The 17,666-nt window shown below is 47.9% G+C and overlaps 1 protein-coding gene across 6 annotated transcripts; it reads left to right on the plus strand.

Moving 5' to 3' along the window:
• Positions 1 to 126: 126 nt before the first annotated feature.
• LOC133505653 (uncharacterized) lies at positions 127 to 15,103 on the plus strand. 6 transcript variants are annotated; one of them, XM_061828907.1, is made up of 14 exons: positions 127 to 1,520; positions 1,901 to 1,986; positions 2,047 to 2,179; positions 2,938 to 3,074; positions 3,168 to 3,388; positions 4,838 to 5,222; positions 5,476 to 5,787; positions 7,317 to 7,645; positions 8,693 to 8,803; positions 10,331 to 10,453; positions 10,947 to 11,307; positions 12,080 to 12,139; positions 12,226 to 12,530; positions 12,630 to 15,103. In XM_061828907.1, exons 8-14 carry the CDS (start codon positions 7,319 to 7,321, stop codon positions 14,115 to 14,117), a joined length of 2,775 nt encoding a protein of 924 aa, XP_061684891.1. In that variant the 5' UTR covers positions 127 to 1,520; positions 1,901 to 1,986; positions 2,047 to 2,179; positions 2,938 to 3,074; positions 3,168 to 3,388; positions 4,838 to 5,222; positions 5,476 to 5,787; positions 7,317 to 7,318; the 3' UTR covers positions 14,118 to 15,103. The 6 variants fall into 6 exon arrangements, with proteins under 6 accessions (XP_061684891.1, XP_061684892.1, XP_061684893.1 ...); XM_061828908.1 differs by lacking the exon at positions 3,168 to 3,388; XM_061828909.1 differs by lacking the exons at positions 2,938 to 3,074; positions 3,168 to 3,388; positions 4,838 to 5,222.
• Positions 15,104 to 17,666: the final 2,563 nt, after the last annotated feature.

A 17,666-nucleotide genomic window follows, 5' to 3' on the forward strand; every position in this document is an offset into this window, starting at 1 on the left:
CCCGAACGCTAAGCATGACACAGCGTCTGTGTTCAAAAGGGGTTGGTCATTGTCGACTGAGTCGAAACATGACAAAGGGATTCGGCGGAGGGGGAGGGGCCCCCCCCCCCCCCCACCGCCGCCCCCCCATGAGTCACGCAGAAAGGAATGCTGGCTTCCACATGACTGTGCGCACACAGGAGAGCAGCACTTGGAACGTGACCCCGGGGCAAACTTGAACATGAATGTTTTGAGATCAGCGCGTCGAAAGGAACCAAGTTTGAATTTCAGAGCCTCTCTTCTTGTGTTGGTTTTCACTGGCGGCACGGTGGATCAGCTGGAAAAGCCTCACAGTTCCGAGGACCCGGGTTCGATCCCGGCCCCGCCTGTGTGGAGTTTTGTCTGTTCTCCCCGTTCCTACGTGGCTTTTCTCCGGGTGGGCACTCCGGTTTCCTCCCGCATCCCAAAAACACGCAACATTAATTGGACACTAAATTGCCCCTAGGTGTGATTGTGAGAGCGAATGGTTGTTCGTCTGTATGTGCCCTGCGATTGGGTGGCGACCAGTTCAGGGTGTACCCCGCCTCCTGCTCGTTGACAGCTGGTATAGGCTCCAGCATTTCCACGACCTTTGTGAGGATAAGCGGCAAAGAAAACGGATGGATGGATGGATAGACAAAGTTTCATTGAACAATCTATCAATATCAAATACGATATAAATATGAGAATATGCAATAATTTAATGCTCCTGTTATTTGAAATTTTCGTTTTTGTCGAATTATTTTGGCAGAAACGTCGACAAAACAACGGTCCTTATTATTCCTAACCGATTCGCTAGCTTTGCTCAAACACGAGTCACTATTTAATTACTAAAAAGTCAAACATAAACCCGGGAAGTTTATGTAAGCGAGTGACTGACCTCTGATCAGCCAACAAGCGAGCATCTGAACCGAGTCAGCGGAAAGTCAAGCTCAAACGTTCGTCAGCGTTTTTACCCCTTTCCTTGAGCATTGGCGGCGTTTCAACGTTTTCAAGTCAAATAATTAAAACAAATAAATACAATAGAACTACATACCTTAGGGGAATAAAGGTGCGAGACTTGCAGTCATTTCTTTTCTGCCCATTTTTTTTCGACCCCGCATTTTTGTTCAGGCATATTGGGCTGGAGTCCGTGAACTTGGTTCAATGCGGCAAGGACCCTAATTTTCTTCAGGCAACGTTCATAGGACAGACTTTACAATTGATTGCAAATATGTATTTGCCGCGCTGAAGTTTCCAAACAATTGTCGAACTTCCGTCCTTGTTTTGCCATTTAACTCATATATAATCTCCAAAGGTTTTATTCTGGTTGCTATCAGTCCAACGAGTTACATTTACGTGCGTCTAATTTTTGCCCAATTCAGATTTATCATCTTTTTCCCTGCCTAGATAATTTATTCAAGATGAATGAAGCTAGAAGAGCTAACAAAGATGGCTACGTGCACATGAACGAATGGGAAGCATCACAGTTGTGCGTTTTTAACATCAGTTGGCTTAACAAAGTGAGTTTGTGCCCTTGCAACATGGTCTGGGACAGGGACAGACGCGTGGAGCATTTCCCATTGTATAAAACCATATAATGCGTATACCAAATTTTAATTTGTGGCCACGCAATCGAAATTTTCAGCTTCTCACTGGACAGTTAGGTAAGAAAATCCGGAGCCCCTTATTTGGAAATTGCTTGGGCGGGCATAAGTGTGTCATTAAAAGGATCTGTTGTTACCAATTTCATAAGGTGTTTTGAATTTGGAGCAATAATGGAGGTGGATAAAGTGCTGTACTGAACACTTGCATTCACGCTGCGCACTAGAGGGCAGTGTTGCACCTGTAATTTCCCCGTGTCATTTTTCTCTTTTGGTTCCAACATTTTCATTCCACTCAGGAACATTTAAGTTCTGTATTGGAGTTTCCCAGTGACGAGCACAACGAGGCTGACTCCATTCCCCAGCCCTTCATGGCTGCTCCCAGGTCAGCGACGGCCATCACCGCTCCCAAAAATACACCCACAAATGTTGCTTCTACGTGCAGACACGCAGAATCACCACGGGACGCGCTGAGATCCACGAGGCCCGCCTGCCCTGATCCCGTCAGCGCCGCCGCTCACCTCCACCTTCTCGGAGAAGCCTTGTCCCTGATTGGACGTCATCTGAAGGGGACAAACGTGAGTTGTCGGCATTTTGTGCTGAAACGTTTTGTGTTTCGCTTGTCACGGGTGTAGTGGTTCACTTGGCTGACCCTGCAGAGGCCGCGCAAGTTCTCTCCCCACTCAGTGACATTCCCGTAGACTTCAACAGGATAAGGGATGCAAAAAAAAAAAAGAATCAATGTTGTAGTTACTTCTTTGTTTATGGAAATCCGTGTGTGTACAGAAATCGGTGTGCGTGTCCACAAGCTTGTTTGTTCTCTTGGACTCTCTGCTGTGTGCGCTTGCGCCACTCATGTGCATCACCTCACAAATACCAGAACTGCACAGCGGCACGGAGTCCACGCTGGCAAGTGATGTGCAACACACACATATCGTAGTCCACGTACTCCTGTTTAAGGTGTTATTTGTACTGACTGTTTCAAAGGGTTCTACTCTGGAGAACATCGCCTACATGATGCCGGGTTTGTGAATGACTCCGCTAGCAACAACAACAACAACAACTTCATGTTTGTGAATAATCGATGACTCTCACTTTATGTTCACTATTGGGTTGATGGTTTGTTTTTTTTTTTGAAGGGGGGGAAAAAAAATCTTTCGACATATGTATCAATTAAATTCATTTTGTTGGTGCTTCAATTGTATGAACGCTTATTTTTAAAAGATGCAGCAATATGAAGGGTAATCCGGCTTCCTCCCACATCCCAAAAACTTTATTTGGAGACTCTAAATTGCCCCCATGTGTCATTATGAGTACGATTGTTGTCTGTCTCCAGGTGCCTTGCGATTGGCTGGCGACCAGTTCAGGATGTGCCCCGCCTCCTGCCCGATGACGCCTGGGATTGGCACCAGCACTCCCGTAACCCTCTTGAGGATAAGGGACTCAGAAAATGGATGGGTGAAGGGCTGCACGGTTCGTCGCGGTTTGCGTGTGCTTCACATTTGGGAGGTCTCGGGTTTGTGTGTTAGATCAGACCTGCGTTGACTTTTCATTTTCCTCCCAAAGGAGAAGAAAATGGATGCGATCTTCATTGAAGATTCAAAACTGTTCATATGTATCAATGTGAAAATGTTTTCTTCTACAAGTCCTGTGATTTGCTGTCACCAGTCTAGCGTGGACCCCATTTGACGGTGAAAATATCAGTCATCGTGGCTCTGTTGTCCGGATTTTGGGTGACCGTGGTTGAGCTGGTGGAGCGGCTTTTCTGGGGACGACAAGGACTGCAGGTTCAAATCCCGGTCCAGCTACTGTGGAGGCCTCGGTGGCCAAGACACTCAAACTTAGATTGTGCCTGTTGGGTTTGGGTTTTCCATGGCAGCAGCTGCCCAATAATGTTGGTAAAGCGCTTTGGTTACCGTGTGGTGTCGATGACGTGCCCTCCGTTCTTGCCCCAACAAAGTAAAATTACTCAATGATATTATCACTCTGTGAGTCCTATGGGGTGGGGGGGGGTCTTCAGGAGTATGGGGTATCGAACCCCCTGATACGAGCTGTTCGGTCCCTGTACGACCGCTGTCAGAGTTTGGTCTGCATTGCCGGCAAAAAGTCAGACTCGTTTCTGGTGAGAGTTGGACTCCGCCAAGGCTGCCCGATGTCGCCGATTTTGTTCATAACTTTTATGGACAGAATTTCGAGGCGAAGCCGAGGCGTAGAGGGTGTCCGGTTTGGTGCCCTCAGCATCGCATCTTTGCTCTTTGAAGATGATGTGGTTCTGTTGGCTTCATCAAGCCGTGATCTTCAGCTCTCCCTGGAGCGATTCGCAGCTGAGTGTGAAGCAGCTGGGATGAGAATCAGCACCTCCAAATCCAAGGCTATGGTCCTCAGTCAGAATAGGGTGGCATGCCCTCTCCAATTTGGGCATGAGATCCTTCCCCAAGTGGAGGAGTTCAAGTATCTTGGGGTCTTGTTCATGAATGAGGGAAGAATGGAGCGGGAGATCAACAGACTGATCAGTGCAGCGTCTGCAGTGATGCGGACTTTGTATCGGTCCGTTGTGGTAGAGAGGGAGCTCAGTCGAAAGGCGAAGCTCTCAAGTCGATCTACGTTCCTACTCTCACCTATGGGCACGAGCTGCGTGTCGTGACCGAAAGAACAAGATCCCGGATACAAGCGGCCGAAATGAGTTTCCTCCGCAGGGTGTACGGGTGAGAAGCAAAGGCTCAGTGTCGAGCTGCTACTCCGCATCGAGAGGAGCCAGATGAGGTGGCTGGGGCATTTGATTCGGATGCCTCCTGGACGCCTTCCTGGTGAAGTGTTCCGGGCACGTCCCACCGGAAAGAGACCCCGAGGACGACCCAGGACACGCCGGAGAGACGCTCGGGGACGCCTCGGGATCCCTCCGGAAGAGCTGGAAGAAGTGGCTGGGGAAAAGGAAGTCTGGGTATCCCTGCTGAAACTACTTCCCCCGTGACCCGACCCGGAAAAGGGAGTAGATAATGGATGGATGGTACCAACTAATCTGAACTTGACAGAACAAACAAAAGTGCATTTTCATGACAGAAATTATTTTAAAAAAGAGTGGAGTTCTTGGTCTGACTGAAATGGAATCGTTCTTGACAGGGGTGCTGCTTTTCAGGTCCAAATTTATGGATTTTATTTTCTGAAACTTGACATCCACTACATTGGCCGGCGTCGACAATCCCATCCCCTTGTCAACAGCTCTCATCCTGATTAAGGTCACAGAGCACCGGAGCCGATCCGAGCCGACTTCGGGCGAAAGGTGGACTACACCCAGAACTGGTCAGCAGTCAATCGCAGGGCACATGTAGACCCTGTCACTGAGAGGGACCTGAACCCACGTAGCTTGTACCAAAGTCAGGCAAGTGTACCGCTACACCATCAGCGACCCTATATAATCAAATAATAACCTAATATGCCTCTTGTTTTTAATCACCTGAATGAAAATTTGATTTTGAAATTGTGTCTAACAAAGGAACATGACCTCTGATCTTCCCATCAAGCATTCAAAAAATGCATACAAGATGTTATTCTTATGGAATCCAGATAGGACCCGCCTTTTCCTGTTTCAACTTCAAACATGTACACAGCAGCATGTGCTTGGTTAGTTCTTCGTATAACTCGTGTCATTTACACGCAGTAGTTGAAACGTTCTAGTTTGCTGAGTGCTGTAAGAAGAAAGTCCAACATCCACAGGCCTGAAGAGGCTTAAGCCCGCGACCCTGTTGAAAGTCAAAGACACATTGCGGGAACGAAAAACACATTTCTTGGGTCGACTGTCTCATTATATTTTCCAGTTAGAGATCTGGCACAGTCCTGCTGCAAGGAATAACATTCACATGTCGATATTCAACAGGAACAATCAAAAAATAGCCATGCAGTTAGTTTGGCTGTTTTCTGGGTGTGGCGAAAGCGCCCGGGGACGGGCCGCCCTCCTCCGCCCCGCCGAGGAATGCTGAACAGCCCCGCAGACTGTGGAACCTGTTCTCCGCACAAGAACATACTAGTGCACGCCGTCCACACGGGGAGTGGTGAGATGGCTAACGTGTGACTCTTCCGTTACGCAAGCTGTGACCCGCGAGTCCAATCGCTGCGGATGAGACTCGGACGCACTAAGCACCAGCGCGTCTGAAGCGAGGTGAAGAAGCTTTGGAGAGCTCGCGTTTAGGTGAGTTACCTCTCTTATGCAATATCTAATAACCTCATTTTTTAAACTTTCCAATCCAGGTTCCTTGAGATTATTGCAAATGCATTCAATATTGATGCGATGCGGATGAATTGGGTCGGTAACTTTGCTCACAACAAACGGCCATCAAGATGAAAAGGTTGTCAAACAAACAATTTAGAATCATTTGTTTCTCAACTTTTAAGGCGGAAACAAGCAAATGATGATTTTGTATAAAACTCGTGTGATATTCCACAGCTGGAAAATCTTCTCGATGCTAAAAGTGGGCAAAGCTGAGTGAAGCCTGGATTTGAATTAAGATAATCAGAATACGTTCATTGTTTTGTTTTGCCGTGTTGACATGCGTGTATAAGAAAAGTTGTGGTAGAATGCGGTCAGGCGGGAATGGCAAGATGGTGCACATTTTAAGTGGGGGAAAAAAAAGAACAAAGACAAAAAAAAAAAATTAAATGATTGACTTCAAAGAGGAAAATAAGAAGAGTCGTTACAAGGGCACCAGTTTTGGTTTAGAGATGCGTACCTGTTTATCATATGGCAGGAGATTCAATTTAATATTTTGTCTGTACAGTTACGTGACAGTTAAATATCAAGCACGAAAACCTGCTACTTTTTTTGGCTTAAAAAATGCTCACATGGGAAATAATAAAGGCGGCGTGTCAGGCTAGTGAAAAGCATGTCTGCCTCGCAGTTGAGAGTTTCTTGGTTCAAATCTTGCACGGGTTTTCTCTGGGTACTCCGCATACCAAAACCACACATTAGTTCCAATCAATCCTCTTTTTTTGACGTCATGTGCTCTGCGTTGACCGGCAACCAGCGTAGTGTACTCAAAGTCAGCTGGGATAGGATCCATGTGTCAACATTCCACCACCATTTTTAGAAATGATTGTAACAAAGCTACACACATTCAAAATCAGAATCATCATTTTTTTTTTTGCCAATTATATCAAAAACACGAGGAATTTGTGAGCCGCTCTAGTACGACAATTGACAGAGAATACTTTAGAGACATTGCAGTCACTGAGCAATGCAGTAAAAGGTATACGCTACCTTTTTTTTTTTTTTTTTTTTGACAATTGTACAAAAAGATGCAGAATCCTCTCGCAATTAAAGCAGTTTGAATGTTTAATAGAGCAACAGTCCAGCGCAGTGACCATTATGAAAAGGACTTCAGGAAATGAATGCAGTTTAAAGGGACTAAGCAGTGTGATCATCTGGGACAATGTCGATTGTGCAAATGTTGCAGATTCTCCTCAGTCGATTGTGCAAATGTTGCAGATGCTGCTCGGGTGCATGAGCGCGTGTGCACGGCAAACATTTTCCTTATTGTCCTCTTTGGATTCTGTTTGTTGCAATGTCCAAATGTCCTGGTTGCGTTGCCGCCCTCCATCCCCAGCAACCACACCCCCCGCCCCTTTTTTTTTTAATTTTTATTTTTTTTTTTTATGGCTGCACACATAATGATCATGCCAGGAACCGCCACTGATCACACCCTCCTCGCTGTCCTCCTCCAGCCATGTACCCCCACACGCAGCACTACGGCTCGACGCCCCCGGAGCTGAGGCTGCTGCTGCTGGGCAACATCGGATGCGGCAAGACGTCGTCGGCCGACACCATCCTCAGCCAGGCGACCGACGCGTCCGCGGCCACGCCCCGGAGCATCCAGCTGCGCAAGGACTTCGCCGAGGGCAGGGTGGTGACCCTGGCGGAGGCCCCCAGGTGGTACTGGAACGGCCGGCAAATGGACGAGAGCGTCAAGAAGGAGACGGAGCGAGCCATGACGCTGCTGGCGCCGGGTCCGCACGCGATTCTGCTGCTGGTGCCCGTCAACCAGTTCACAGAGGTTGGTTCTGTGGGTACCTCCAGGGAGGGCTTCTTTCCTTCCTTGGGTGCCACTTCCCGCAAACACTATATAGCATAGATTAGCGTGGAGAGTGGGTAGTATTTTTACAAGGGCACTCCCGTGACATTATTTACCCAATCCCATAATAATGATTGCTTCTTTTTTTTTTTAATCCAAGTTCAAACTTTATTGTACGTCTAAATGAGAAACCGTCCAGTTATTTATGATGCTGCTGATTATTTAGATTGGAGCCTAAATTCCCATCAGACCTGCATTGATTGTGTGAACCCTCACATCCGCGTTTGCCACAACGTTGTGAATCGATACATTACCACGCAGCAATTGAACTTCAAGGTGGGGATACGAATTGAGTTATAATTTGTCAAATGTGTCCATGTAAATTTCAGGTAGTGAATAAGAATAGAAGTATGATTGAAATATTTTAGAGGGCGGCATGGTGAATGACCTGGAAAGCGTCACCTCACAGTTCTGAGGTCCCGGGTTCAATCCCGGACCCGCCTGCGTGGAGTTTGCATGTTCTCCCCGTGCCCTTGTGGGTTTCCTCCGGGCGTTCCGGTTTCCTCCCACATCCCAAAAACATGCAACGATAACCGGACACTCTAAATTTCCCCGCCGGTGTTTTTGTGGGTGCGACTGTTGTTTGTCTCCATGTGCCCCGTGATTGGCTGGCAACCAGTTCGAGGTGTGCCCCGCCTCCTGCCCGTTGACAGCTGGGATTGGCTCCAGCGCTCCCCGCGTACCTTGTGAGGATAAGCCATTAAGAAAATGGATGGATATTCCAGAGAAAATATCAATAAATGGCTTTCTTACTTTGATCTTATTGGATAAGATTTCATTTTGGTGCATAACGTGACTTGTCTTGTAGCTATGTAAATATTGGGGCATTTTAAGTGCTTTTTTTTTCTACTGTGTACTGCATTTGTGTTTACTTTGCATTGAAACATTTCATTTATGCTATAATTGTACACGACATAAATTCTCATCAATTCCAATGACATTCATACTTTGAACGTGTTTTTCTTCCAGATGGATGGCCAAGTGCCCGCCCAGCTGCAACAGGTGTTCGGAAAAGAAGTGCTGCAGCACACCATCGTGCTGCTGACCTGCGGCGATTATCTCATGGGAAGAAGTGTGGAAGTGAGTACGAGTGCCCACTTTTGAAGACGAGGTTGTCCGTGCGCTTTTCTGTTGATTTTGTAGGCAGGATGTGTTCAAAGAGGCCACGTTGAGACGAAGCAGTCAGGCATGACACGGGACTTAACTTCTCGTTTCAAACCACGGAACACATCTTTTCGCCCAAGCTGTTAGAATGTAATTCACTCGCTCTACCTGTCTCCACAAAATATTGGATACAAGTGCATCTCAATACATTTGAATATTATGCTTGAAAAAAAAAAAAAAAAAAATTACATCTTACAGCTAACAAAAAGAAGATTCAATGTCTCAAACGAATTAGAACAATACGTAAGATGTGACAACATTTTTAAAATAAAAGTTATGTAGGAATTGAGGTGGCACGGTGGCTCAGCTGGTAAAGCGCTGGCCTCACAGTTCTCAGGACCCAGATTCGATCCCGGCCTCGCCTGTGTGGAGTTTGCATGTTCTCCCTGTGCCTGCGTGGCCTTTCTCAGGGCACTCCAATTTCTTCCCACATCCCCAAAATATGCAACATTAATTGGACACTCTAAATTGCCCCTCGGGGTGATCCTAGTGTGGCTGTTTGTCTCGATGTTCCCTGCGATCGGCTGGCGACCAGTTCAGGGTGTACCCCGCCTCCTGCCCGTTGACAGCTGGGATGGGCTCCAGCACTCTCCGTGACCCTCGTGAGGATAAGCGGCTAAGAAAATGGATGGACAGAAGTAGGAATTGTCCCGAAGGTTAGGTTTGACCACCGTATTGAAATGTATTGTAAAATGTATAGCCAAGTCTTATGATAATAATGAAAAATTAGTTGACATTTTTATTTTCATATCAAATTGGGGGGGAAATACCATTTGCTGAGATAGAAACAATTTTGTGCATGTTGCAATGCATAATAATAACAAACATTGTGAAATGCATGGGTGAAGTAATCGCTTGTTGACACAAGTACTCCACTTGGATAATATTCAAGTAGCCTATTCGTAACTTTTCCAGGACCGAAAAAGTTGGCCAGATAAATTTAATACCAAGATTATTTTGGAGACAAATCGTAGTGGTTTTGATACAAATGTACCGTAATTTCCGGCCTACAAGCCGCGACTTTTTCCCCACACGCCTTTCAACCCTGCGGTTTATGCGTTGATGCGGCTAATGTGTGCATTTTTTTGTAACGGCTGCAAGGGGGGCACTCGAGTGGGAAAAAAATAAGAATGAGACCTGTGGAATATATGTGCCGAGGAAGTGACTTTTACCGGCCCTGTTAGCGCTGTGCTAGCAGGTTGCTGCAGTGTTACTGGCGTGTCTCAGTGATATTTACCGGTAAGTTTTATTTTAACTGGCCCTGTTTGCGTTAGCACTACCGCGGCGCTAGCATTAAACTCTTTCTGTGTACTGACTTTCTTTGTAAGTATCTATGTATGTACCAAATGGTATTTCCTTTCCAAATGTTCTTGGTGAGGCTTGTGACCTGGTGCGCTCTGTAGGCCGGGAATTACGGTAATCCTCTTCTGTCTTCGTCTGCAGGAATACCTTCTGAAGGAGAATCCGGGTCTGAGGCAGATGATCGGGCTTTGCGGGGGCCGCCACCATGTCATCAATAACCGTCAGCGGCAGGACCGGGTGCAGGTTCGCGAGCTTCTGGACAAGGTAGCAGGCCAAATAAATGAGTGAGAGTGTGTGCGTGCTGGTCACATTATCACTGTAAATTGCCTTGTTGCCGCGATAGCCGGGAAGCAAATAGTAGAGGGTTCAAAGCCGAGTATTTGCAGAGCAAGGAAGATGTTCGTCAGAGATCGGAAACCCGGTGGCCCAGTCCCCTTTGTTGAATCATTATTGGGAGAAGTTGTCGACATGGTAAAAGTCTTCATGCAGATTATAGAGTCATTATTTAAGGTGATTTTTCAGCAAATTGATAATGTAATTTCAGGAATGCATATCAAACGTTGATGGTTTCAACAAGGTGGTTGAGCCCCGCTGTACATGTTGTCAATCATCAGCCTCGACCGGTTTTGGTCTTCCTGACAAAGTTGATTGTTTTGAGTGTCAGCTGAACGAACACTTGGAATCCAGAATGTGACATTTAAGCAGGTGTGGCGCGGTTGCTGCGTTTCCTAAATAACACGTAATAATCATGTAATAGGTGGAGGACATGGCGAGCACAAGTGGGGCGTTCGCCCTCAAAACCAGGGAGGAGCGGGACATGGAGGAACGCGTGCAGCAGCGCAAGAGAGAGCTGATGGAGAGCTTCCGAAAGCAGACGGAAGAGAAAAGGGAAGCTCTGGCATCCAGACACGCGTCGAACGCGGACACGCCGAGCAATGTCGAGAGACCGGAGTCGTACAGAGATTCCTGGGTGAGGAGGGGAGAAGTCGAGCTGGACGCCGTCAACGGGGGAGTTGCCGATGTGCTCCGCTCCAGTCCGCCACCTTCGACGGCAGCCGGGTGGCAGTCGGGCCGCAACGATGACCAGCGCGAGAGTCGCTCCTTTAGACTGAATGCAGGTAAGCAGCTAAGAAAATTGATATTTAGATGCCAAAACGCCAAGAAAGTATGTTCCTGATTTGCAATCAATAAACTAAACAGCTGTTGAACCGTGTGATTGGCTCTCAAGCAGTCCAGGGTCGACCCAACTCGAGTTAGCTTACGGAACTCTCAACCTAATGAGGATAAGCATTGTCGAAAATGGATCAAATCAATGACGCAAGTATACCCGGGAGCATCGTGGTAAATTACAGGACTGGGGTTCAAATCCCAGCCCTGCCCGTGTGGACCTTGCATGTTCTCGCCTGTGCCTGCGTGGCTTTTCTCGGGCACTCCGGTTTCCTCCAACATCCCAAAACATGCGTGGGAATTGTCCCCACGTGTGCTTGTGAGTGGGACTGTTGTGTGGGATAGGCTCCAGCACTCCCATAGCGCTTGTGAGGATAAACGGCTCAGAAAATGGATGGATGGATGCTTTCCACGAAAACATCAGAGGTCCAAGATCAGACTTTGGACGAAGAATATTCTTGTTGTTGTAGAACATATAATTGCGCATCTGAGGACCCTTTTCTTTGAAACATGAACTTTTCCAAGCGCACGCTACTGACAACATGGCGGCAGGGGCGTGTCAAGCCAGAGGTTAAGACAATGCGGCTATCTGATTGGCTATTATTGTGTGAGTGACCGACATGTCGGAAAGGTCCACTGGATTATTGTCACTTTAGCCTGACGACAGCATTGCTTGGAGCAGGCTGCTAAATATACGATGCATGATTCCTCTTGGTCCTCTAGATGGAGCCAGACTTTCACAAATGATCGAGGAGAGAACCTCGCCCAAAGTCGTTTCCACACGTGAGAAGTACACGTACACACACTGAATGCGGTTGTACACTTCAGACGATGTGACGCTTAATAAATCTCCCATCGTCACTCCGCAGTTCATCACAGAATCAACAGCTTTGAGGAGAACACCCCCGAGGTCTCCCCGAGCCCCTCCCCTGAACCCCCGGCCTCGGTGTACGACCCCTCCACGCCAAACCTCGCCCCGTACCCCGCCACACCCGCCGTATCCTCTCCGTCCTCTCCGGAGCTGCGTCTGGTGCTGATCGGACGATCCGGGGCGGGGAAAAGCGCGGCCGGCAACGCCATCCTGGGGCGGGATGACTTCGAGTCCAGGCCGGAGAGTCTGGTCGCCATCACTCAGGAGTGCGTCAAGAAGAAAGCAGCGGTTGCCGGAAGAAGGGTCACTAGCATTTTTATTTCAAATCTGTTCCTGGAAATGCACGAGTTCTGAACACAGTTCCAGTTTTAACTTCTAGCTTCGTCTGTTCCCTCCCTTCAGGTAGCGGTCGTGGACACCCCGGACTGGTTCCACTCTGAGCGGACTCCAGATGAGGTCCGAGCTCAGATCTCCTCCTGCGTGGCCCTGTCCGCCCCGGGACCCCACGCCTTCCTCCTGTGCGTCCCGACGGACCAGCCGGCCAAGACGGAGCTGCGGGCCCTCAGCGCCCTCGAGTCGGTCTTCGGCCCGGACGTCATCAAGAAACACACGCTGGTCCTCTTTACGCACGCCGATCTTCTGAGGAAGAGCGGGAAGGCCGGCGGGGGCGGCGTGGAGGCGTACATCGCCGGCCAGCGCGATGATTTGTTAAAACTGGTGGAGAGGTGCGGCGACCGCTTTCACGTGCTGGAAAGAGACGGCCGCGGCAGGAATGTGGAGGAGCTTCTGGAGAAGGTGGAGCAGATAGCGGCCGAGGCCGGGGGCCAGTGTTACTCCAGCCCCGCTTTCCTAGAGGCCGAGAACCGAGTCCGGGAGATACAGGCCGAGATCACGAGGGAGAGGAGACGGAAGCAGCAGGAGGAAGAGCAGTTTCGGGGCGAGAGGCGCTCCCTCTACCCTTACATGCAGACCGTGGCCGAGGCCGAAGAGGAAGTGAGAGAGGAAGAGGTCGAGAGAACCCGAGCCGAGGCCGAGAGGAGCGTCAGCGCCATGAACATTGAGAGCCTCCCGCCCATTGCGACCATGGCCGGCGCTTCGCCTTCGGTGTTCGAGTCCGTCGTGGAGAAAGTGCAGTCCAACGCCAAGATGCTGCCCAAGCTGTTGTCCGACAGCTCGGTGTGGGTCAGCGACGGCGCCAAGAAAATGATGAGCAGTCCGGTGTGGGGCTCGGTGGGGAGCGCAGGGAAGAAGGTCCAGAAGACCGCGGGCGCCCGAGCCGAAGACCTCTCCAAGATAGCGGGAGACCGACTCCCCAAGGCGGTGGGGGACAGCTCGGCCTGGGTCGGGACCGGAAGCCGCGAGGCAGCGGCGGCGAGTCCCTTGTGGGGGAAAGTGGGCTCCGGGGCCAAAGTAGCGGCGAACGGGATCGGAACCGGAGCGAAGGCTGTGGCCCAGAGTCCCGTGTGGGGGAAGGTTGGTTCCGGGGTCAAATCCGGCGCCAAACTGATGGCCGACGGTTCGGTGCGCCTCGGAGCTGGACTGGGTGCAGGAGCAAAGAAGGTGGCCCAGAGCCCGGTGTGGGGGCAAGTGGGCTCCGGCGCCAAAGCGGGCGCCAAAATGGTCAGCGAGAGCTCCGTGTGGCAGAAAATGCTGACAAACGCCAAAAAGGTGCCGAAGGTCGTCATCCTGGGCGCGTTGCTGGGGTTGGCGCTGGGGGTATCCCTGGCGGGGGCCATCGGCGGAGCCGCGGGGGCCGTCGTCGGTTCTGCCCTCACCGAGGTGGGCAGGCGAAAGTTGGCCAAGAAAAATGCGCCAGAAAAGCTTGCGAGTAACGTTGATACCGTGGATGCGCTGGTGAAGCGAGGAGAGAAAGTGATGAAAAGAGAATGAAAGACACGTCGGATCATGTACAGACTGGGAGGTGGCCAGTCTGCCACCCACGCCTTAAGTGGCCATCTTCACTGCTTCATCCCCATCTGAACGCCACCTCCATCACAATCATAAAAAGCAACAGCGTGACCTAATTGTGCCGTTCAGAATCAATATTTATTATTCATTAAGAAAACAAGTGTAAATAAAATATTCACCAGAGGATTATTATATGGATTCATGTGTGCTTATCGCGCTTGCGGAAGCTGTGCTGGACCAGGTTTTGCATTGACCGGCTAATCAGAGGACAGAAAAAGTGCTGACATCGGCAGCGCTCCGGATTTGAAATCTGATTGGTGAATGAAACGCATCGGCAAGCGCGACCCACTCCGAAGGACTCTGGCGGCTTTGATTGACGGGGGGGCAAAAACAACTACCGACACATACTGGAAGAGAAACGCTACATAATGAAAAGAATGCTTTGATATAAATTCATACAGTTTCATGAATGTTGAGAAGTTGTGGTTTTGGGTCTTCCACACGTGCTGCACGTTTATACTCAGGTTAAGCGCTTTTAAAACGGGTGCTCGTCTTCAGTGACTACATTCGTTGCTCGATCGCGTGGCTGCTTCGCAGACCTCGGGTTGTAGGTTCGAATCCTGGCTTTGTCCTTCCTGTGTTGGAGTTTGGACGTTTTCTTCCACATTCCGAAAAAAAAAGATGCAATTTGGATTAAACGAAGACGAAATTGCCTCCACCGGAAGAAAATAAATGCAAAGGAAGTGGTTGCCATATTTCACCGATACACAATTCATGTCTAGATGTGTGCAGTGGAAATTTCCACTTGTCATTTGTGTACATCTGCGCTTGATTACAATGCAAATAAAAATATTGGAATACGACATGCTCGTCTGTCGCGGTCTCTTTCACAATTGGTGATCAATTTTTTTTTTTTTTAATGTAAATTTTAACTACTGCAATCCTGAAAATGGAAGCGTTTGCTTTTCACTCCACTGCAGAGTGTACCGAACATCCATTGAGAGGAGGCCTTTCTGTATCTGACTTCATTACAGGTAGGATGTCATGTGTCACTAATGCGAGCGCCTTCTTTACACGTGTGTGTGATTTGAGTTTTGTTTTGAAGCAAATCAACGAATCGTCTGGACTTTCTGCATGTGCCGTCCCCGCCAGAACTGCCCGGCTGAAGCAAAACCACGTTGAGTGTTGTGAAGTCGCGTCCACGTGAGTTTGCACTGCACTAAGATCATTCCTGGCGTCCATTTTGTTGAGCAGCCGTTAACAGTTTTTGATGCGCGCTTTAGCCAAAGAGTCGAGTCAATGCGCCGTCGACGTTCGCCTATAAGTTGATTTTTTTCAGGCCAATTTGATGTCATAAAAAGAGTTTGTTGCGCTTGTGTTTTGTGCGTACAGGTTGAGGACGGCGATTTTTGCTGAGGGAGGCGCTGACATTTTATCTCGAAGAGCCAGGCCGGCCGGCTTCACCCTGCTCGGCCTCTTGCGGGGGGAGGAGGGCGAGAGCGACACCCCGTCGCTCGACACCCCCCCAACACTGGTGAGCAAACTTTGTGCTCAAGCGTATAACGTTGGATTTTTAAACTGCACAGATGGGCGAGGCCATTTGTTAAAAAGAAGGTCAAATGTGCCCAATATGCAAATATAAATAAAATCTCTTCTCGTTAAACTCTTACTTTTAATTGATGCAATAATTAACCGGCTTTGTAATCAAAAAATAGTCATGTCATTTGTAATTGTCAGCTCACCGCAGCTGCTGAAACTGTTAAATGTACATTTATGCAAAATAATATATTTTATGATTTTTTTTATGGCTTTAAATCATCCATCTCGTGAAATGCATTTTTTTATTTTTTTCATTCAAACATTTGTTTAATGGGTTTCATGCAATCTAATATGTAATCAATCAATGGTTTGAAAAGATGAATTAATTTTTATAAGTAAATTCTCAATTAATTTGTAGAAAAAAAATGCAAAAATAAATATTGGTGGGCTGTGAATGTAAATGGTTTGTTTACAGAGTGGCGCGAGCTGCACGTACTTTTACTCGGGGCCCATCTTATAAATAGTATATGACAAGTAATTATATTTAAGTTTTTTGTAAAATTACATAGTGGGCTCGATCAGCTGTCCCACTGACTGTATCCCACTCCTGTAACGGCTGAAACTATGTATCTATTTTTTCCATTTTTTTTTTTGGGGGGGGGGGGGGGTTGGTTGTGCAGCCAATGTGGTTTTGGGGTGGGTCTGCAATATGGTGCATACTTCCTGTTGTGCGCTTCCAAAAGTGGGTGCACGGGTCTTCCCAGAAACAGCCTGGACCGTTTTCTGTCCCCCTCAACTTCCATGCAGTGGCACTCGAACACATCCGATATGTTCGATGACACCCCCCCCGCCCCCGCCCCCTCCTCTAGGAAGCTAATGAACAACCCTGCCCATTAAACTAAATCCCATCTTGAACCACATCCTGCATCTTTACACATTGCCACACATCTACAGTTGCTGCGGCCACATAAATCCTTGCTGGTTGTCAAACGTGCACACGCACCGGCGCACGTCATCCTCTATCATTAAAAATAAAGTAAAAAAGTACCCTTGAAAAACATCACGGGGTTATGATAAAGATCTTTTTCCCCGCGGCTGCCATTGTCATAACATAATTTCAGCAAAAACTCGCATGTGCCGCTGGGGAGTCGCAGCACAAACTCTTTGTTTACCTTCTGTTTATGACTTATGTTATTAATCTGTCAGCACCAGCGCGTATAATCTTTCTTCGCAAGAATTTAGCTGAAAATTAGCCTTTAAAAAAAATTAACCGTTTTTGTTGCGTGAACTCGGACAGCAACTCGAGCTACAAATTTCCACGTTGCTTTTGAAAACAGCGCCGCCGCAATTCTTGCCGCATGGAAATCCATATTTGGACATAAAAACCTCACATTATGAGCTATTATTGGGTGTGGCGGGTCACTTTTAAGGAACTTTATTTGCTTTATTCTTATAGCGCTCGCGCACGTTTTCACAGCGCCATGTTGCCGGTCAAAAAGAGCTGCTCGACATTATGGGTGGCGTTGAACCACAGAATATTTATAATACCCGATAACAATATAATAATATATAATATTATCATATAACAATACCTCTTGCGCTGTTGGTTGTCACAACAGACGAGACAGATATTCAAAGAGATCATTCTATGGAATACCAGCTGGAAAAAAACAAAAAATATGGATGGTGCCCAAAAAAACGCACACGCCTGTTTAGCGATGGCTTCATTTCAGGTAGGAATTATTATTCTCAATCTCAAATTACCAAAAAGTATTTATAATGCCAAGTCGGCTCATTTGAGAACGATGCGTGTTTAAAAAAAAAAAATAAAAATAAAAAGAGACAGGGAGTCGTCTCCAACGTACACGGAAGCGTGTTGCGGCCACATGTTAAACTTCGGAAAACGTCTCCCCGACAGACTTTTTCAGTTTTTCAATATGAGTCCGATGCGTATTTAAAAAAAGAAAATAAACCGTCGGTCACACAGAGGTT

The sequence above is a fragment of the Syngnathoides biaculeatus genome, chromosome 9, assembly GCF_019802595.1.
Source record: "Syngnathoides biaculeatus isolate LvHL_M chromosome 9, ASM1980259v1, whole genome shotgun sequence".
NCBI classification, from domain to species: Eukaryota; Metazoa; Chordata; class Actinopteri; order Syngnathiformes; family Syngnathidae; genus Syngnathoides; species Syngnathoides biaculeatus.

Bases quoted from the DNA above. Each gene is read 5' to 3' on its own strand.
- LOC133505653 (XM_061828907.1), top strand. From the start codon at position 7,319: ATGTACCCCCACACGCAGCACTACGGCTCGACGCCCCCGGAGCTGAGG. The intron at 10,454-10,946 runs GTAGCAGGCCAA...ATCATGTAATAG, and splicing joins TTCGCGAGCTTCTGGACAAG to GTGGAGGACATGGCGAGCAC. The intron at 12,140-12,225 runs GTGAGAAGTACA...GTCACTCCGCAG, and splicing joins GCCCAAAGTCGTTTCCACAC to TTCATCACAGAATCAACAGC.